The 6,000-nt window shown below is 33.0% G+C and overlaps 1 protein-coding gene across 1 annotated transcript in view; it reads left to right on the top strand.

The window, feature by feature from the left end:
* PLS3 (plastin 3) overlaps positions 1-6,000 on the top strand; it is a 38,875-nt gene that overhangs the window by 15,373 nt on the left and 17,502 nt on the right. The window contains exon 3 of the mRNA XM_011386164.2: positions 1,099-1,262. Within this exon, the coding sequence (XP_011384466.1) occupies positions 1,099-1,262 (164 nt within the window). The remainder of the gene's footprint in view (positions 1-1,098; positions 1,263-6,000) is intronic.

Raw genomic sequence — 6,000 nt, 5'->3', positions numbered from 1 at the left:
CAACCCAAAGATAGAATGGCCAAATGGATAAGAAAACAAGACCCCTACATATGCTGCCTACGAGAGAATCACTTCAGATTAAAAGGCGCACAGATACTTAAAGGAAGGGGATGGAAATAGATATTGCCGTGATGGACCTAGAGGGTATTGCGCTAAATAAAATGGGTCAGACAGAGAAAGACAAATATCGCATGATTTCTTATACATGTGGAATCTAAAGAACAAAATCATCAACAACAACAAAAGCAAAAATAAACTCATAGATACAGAGAATATTTAGAGGGATACTAGATGGGAGGGGTGTTGTGGGGGGCAAAGAAAGGCAAAGGGTTTAAGAGGTCCAAATGGATAGTTGCAGAATAGACATGAAGATGTAGGGTATAGCATGGGGAAGATGGTTAATAATGTTGTAATAAATATGTGAGGAGGAAGAAGGGCACTAGATTTAGTGGGGTGATCACTTTGCGAGTTATGTGGATCTCTGATCACTATGCTATACAACTGAAACTGGTATATGATTTTATGCCAACTATAATTGAAAAAACTCATTGAATTGTACAATGTAAATACAAGCAACTAATTGTCTATTATATTTCAGTAAAGACAAAAAAAGAAAGTGGCACTGAAAATGATAGCTTAATTTCAGCTGTGCTTTGTAATATAATCAGCATTAATTCAAAAAAACTATTAAACTAATGGAAGAATAAGGAACATAAAATATCTAAATAGCTGTAGTTGAATTTGTTTTATACTATGGCAGTGCTCTATTGGTGTACAATCTACTAATTCTTTTAACTTAGCTTCATGATTTAATACTGATTTTATTAAACAACTATGCTTTCTTAATATTTGGGTCACTATTTTTAAGCAGTTACTTACACACTGTTTAGTATACAGGATATATGATGTAAACCTTGCTCTTTCTGTTAAAATTTGCATTTCTCTTTTCAAAAACTTCAGCTACCACACAATAAGAAAGTAAAAAAATTATATTTAGGTGAACTTTTGAACTGAGCCTCAAACGAAGAAAAATAATAGGTTTATTTATTTCTCCTAAAACTTTTTTTCCTTTTTTGCTTGCTCTTCTTTTTTACAAAGATCTCAACAGCAATGGATTCATTTGTGACTATGAACTTCACGAGCTTTTCAAAGAAGCTAATATGCCATTACCAGGATATAAAGTGAGAGAAATTATTCAAAAACTCATGCTAGATGGTGACAGGAATAAAGATGGGAAGATAAGTTTCGACGAATTTGTTTATGTAAGTATATGGAAATCCACCATTTTTAGAGGTAATGATTGTTCTTTTGTCTAAAGGGATCCTATAGTTATAAGTACCATTATATTAAGTTCCTACATATATTGTATTAGTACTGTTATAACTAATAACATTTTGCTCATTTCACCCACTAAATTTAGTTAGTTCTTTTAGCCATTAGAATATCTTAAGAAAAGAATTGAGAAAAAGAGCACTGACATAATCAAAGATATAACATATTGTTCACTGTGCAAGGTGAAAAATCTCCTTTGGGGCTTCATTAAAGGGCATTTTTCAAGGTGCTAAATGACATCCTGGAAGTGCTTTTTCTCCCTCCCTTGGTGAACAGTATGCTCCCAAAATTTAATGATACACCCTGACTCACAGTGTTGGAAGCTTCCGTAGTTAACCTTTCTGATTAAAAAGATGTTAGTTATTCTGTGATAGTAGTATTTAACCATACCATTTTCTCTAGGATGATAATTTTGATAATTAAAAGTTAAAACATATATTTTTAGTCTATTAGAAGAGGCATTTAAAAATTTTGTATACTTCTCTAGTGTAATAAAATACTCTGCAAGGTTAGAGGCTGATTTCTTAATTCTTTGATCCCCAGGCACCTGGTTTATTGTTCTATACTCAGTGCTTGGAGATTGTATGTGCAGTACTTACTATTGAATCCTAATGCTTTTAGCTGCTAGTGAGTGAGGTCTAGATTTTCTAGACATATGCCATTTTCAATCCATATTAATTGACAAAGTATTTGAGATGTATGTTAAAGAATAGCTGTTGCCGCTTTCCTCAATTAAGAACACTCTTAAGATTTTATTGTTTTTATTTATTATTAATACCAATTTTGACTAGTTCTAATTAGGTTTTCCTTACAGTATATATTGCAAATAGGTAATTAGTGCCTAATACTTATCACACTTCCTAGCACTCTTGTCCTCCTCTTTCATGTTTTTTTCCCCTCTCTTTAGTTCCCCTCCTTCCACCCCTGACCCACGGATGTTGCCATTTCCCCTTAAGAACTGGATCTCTGAAGGCAGGGCATCTCCTCCCACACACTTGCAGTGTGCACCCGAGGCCTGGCACATCCAGTGTATGGTTCGTGGCTCCAACTGGGGCACGAACCCAGGACCTTCTGCATGTAAAGCAGACATGCTAACCACTACGCTATGGAGCTACCCCCCTTCATGGTTTATTTTTGCCCCAAGACACCTAAAATGATAACATTACCCTGTCAGTTACTGCAGACCTGAACACATCAGAACTGAAATTCTGATCTGTTCTCTCCGATTAGAATTAACCCCTTTAAGAATACCTAAGAGTTCAAAGAAGCAAATTAATTAATGATGTCTATCTACTCAGCTGATAGCATTTGGGGGGCAGGGGAGGTCGTTATTGTTTTTAAAATGCAGACATATGTCGTAATTATAATGATATTGTTCTTGCCATCTTCTTTTGAAATTTCTTCCTCACAATTTTTATCTCCAGTTATTGCCAAAGCCTTTTGTTTTGAATTCTGTGTTCAAAAGTAAGTTGCAGTTGACTTGCAATATAATCACTTGCATGTCCTCTGATGTATAACTTGCTCACCTTGTAACTGCATGTTTAATTATGAATTTAAATCAGCTTAGAGGAGTAGTTAATGATGACTGGTTTTTAAAATATAATTTGATGCTCAGAATTTTTTAATCTAGAAAGAACAGATTTAAATCGTTAAGATTTGCAGTGTGCTGGTATTGTTAAAGGACAAAATTATGAAAGTGTCTTTGAGAAAAATGTTCTTAGGGAAATACTTAATTTTGTATATTTTGAAACGTTGCAGATTCCACATAGCTGTTTGTGGCCTCTAAGTGAGGAGATGTGATTACCTTAGTATATTCTTAAAAAGTAATATGCATAACAATTTTGGCATCGCCAGGGATTTTTAAAATAAAATATTAATAAAGACATTTTAAGTTAAAGTGTACATTTTAGAAGAGAAAGGAATCAATACATTTATACTCCTTCATTTTTCAAATTAAAACCAAAAAAAAAACCAAAACACCCTAGTTTTCTGAAAAAGGAAGTGATGTGCCCGACATTATACAGGGAATTAGTGGCTTTTTCCAGTTACCTCCCTTTTATTCAAGAAATTTGAAATATGAAGGACAGTAAAATAACCTGCCTAAAGTTTCACAATGATACCATCATGACTGTACTGAAAGAAAGATGGGTGTCTAACCAAATGTCTATCCACTCCCATCTGCTTTGTCATCAATGGAACATCTTACAAATTGTCAAACAACACATGAGCAGATCTTAGTTACCTGAGAAAGAGGAAGCGCATTATTTCTGTCAGGTATTAACATAAGGAAATAGAAATAAAATAAACATGTTCTTGCATGTTAGTTTTTTGTTTTTCATTTAAATTGCTGCTTACAAGTTGCTAATTGCAAACCAGGCTACAAACAAAAGCAGTTTGTTAATTTTGGAGAAGAAAAGAGTCCCCAAATTATATGTAAACTTCAAATGTTAAAATTAAATTTCATACTCTGATTTTGTTTCTTCAAAGTATTTTAAAACTAAATTACTGGGTTTTTATACTTACAAGATAATAGTGGTTTTTTCCCTACATCTGCAAAAAGACTGGTATGGCAATAAGTTCTTTCATCAGAGATGTGTGCATTAAACTCTTATTTTCACAGCAAGAAACTTGCTCTTGCTTAATGGAAATAAGTTGTTGACCTGTTTTAGGGCTTTTATTAATAGTACCGACCTGATGGAATTAAATGACTTCATATAAGTAAAGTGCTAAGAACAGTGCCAAGCATATAAAGTACTATATAGGTGTTAGTTGTTGGTAGTTATTTCTATTTTTTTTTAAAGAGCAGTGTTCTCTTCCTATTATTACTAAGTTTAGGCCTATAAGAGATTCCAATAAAAGTAAAAAACTAAACCTGCTACTTTTGAAACAAGCCTCAAACACTGGAAGCCAGTCAACATGTTTTTGCAGTTCTTTCTGAAATCTTTCCTTCTTAAGTCCTATGCCTCTGGATTTCTTAAGTTTGGCCACTAGTTCTGTGCTGAGCTAGAAAGGAGATGAAACTTTTAAAAGGAGTAAGAAACATATATTTCATGAAAGAGACTAGAAAAGATCTATAGAACCAGAGTGAGTAGTGCACACCAGGAGTCTGTTCACACGTGATAAAGCGAGTCCTTCTTCTTTGAGGGAAAACAGCACTAAACAGTGAGCTCATTAGTATCACAATGGGTAGCTTTGAAAAGATTCATTGAGAAGTCTCCATCACAGTAGTTGGCCTTGTATTATCTCTGATTTCGGAGATTCTTGTTAAGCCAAGGCTTATGATACTCAAATAGCTTTTATCATCCACTGGAGCAATTTCTTTTCTAAAGTAGAAAATAAAATGTAAATTCTCATATAGTGAATCAATTTAATGGATACATAAATCTTCAATTATCTCTTAATTTTTTGAATCTAAGGAACAAAGGAAAATACTGCAAAACTGAAAATTTGAGCTTGGTTGTAATAATTTCAAAAAATATTTAGAAAATGAAGGTCATGTAACTTCTAAGACAATTGAAAATTAACTAATGTAATTGCAAATTTGCGTGTCATTTCTAAGCATCAGGAGTTTAACTACAGCTATGTAAATAACTGCATTACAATATCATACAGCAGACATTATTTTATTATTATTATTATTATTGTTATTATTATTATTATTATTACTACTACTACTATTTGTAGTCCTTTTCCATGATATATATAAATTTGGATTTCTTTTTCAGCTGAAATTGTGATCATAGAAAGGACCTAATTTTTAGAAGCAAATGATTCTTGAGGCAAAAATATAATAAGAAAAATAATTTTTCATATGTCATAGTAACATTTTAGACACTTTTTTTTGTCATTCTGGTGATTTACGGTATGTCAGTCATGACAAAATGTACACATTTTAGGTTTTAATTTACTGGACAATATTTTACTAAATGAAATAGAGTTCAGAATGAGGTAGAATAGTGAATATTGTTTTTTCACTGAGCAGATGCATAGTTATCAAAGGAGGATTTATTGGAACAAAATGCATCACAGTTAAGACTGCTGCATTCCCAGGTCACAGTTTTGTTGTATAGTCTTGGCTTGGAAGTTAAGATAAATTAAACGAAATTAAAGTTGGACTAAAAAAATCAGAGCATAAATAAAATTTTAATAATTTGAAAATTACCCAAAGTGCATGAATCAGCTTCACACTATTGATATTTAACAGGAGTCAAGGATTTGAGGAAGCCAGAGAGGAATTTTCATTGGCTGTGTGCAATATTTAGAGTAGTCACTGTGTATGTGTGTCTATATACATAGACAGACATAGACACATGCACACACACATCCATTCTAAAATTCTACCTCTGAAATTACAGGTATAGCACGAAATACCAGCTATAGAGATTGAGTAAACTTGATTTTGTAAAAGTTGCTGCTTACTATTTTCCTAAATAAATTTGGGTTTGTAAGTGCAAATAAAGTCAGGATTTAAGAAAGATAACAGGAAAAGATGACTTTGTGGTAGGGCTGCTGATAGCACCTACAGCAACTTTTCTACCAGTTATAAAAAGTCACTTTCTAGGCGGATTCATTATGAAAAGATGGAAAGACTAAATGTAAAAAGGCACTCCTGCTTTCTGTCTGACACAGTCTTATGCTAGACATAAGGCAGGCCTGGTTAGTGGAGCA

Source organism: Pteropus vampyrus, unplaced genomic scaffold, assembly GCF_000151845.1.
Source record: "Pteropus vampyrus isolate Shadow unplaced genomic scaffold, Pvam_2.0 Scaffold968, whole genome shotgun sequence".
Taxonomy (NCBI): domain Eukaryota; kingdom Metazoa; phylum Chordata; class Mammalia; order Chiroptera; family Pteropodidae; genus Pteropus; species Pteropus vampyrus.
This window is presented reverse-complemented; position numbering and strand designations above follow the sequence as displayed.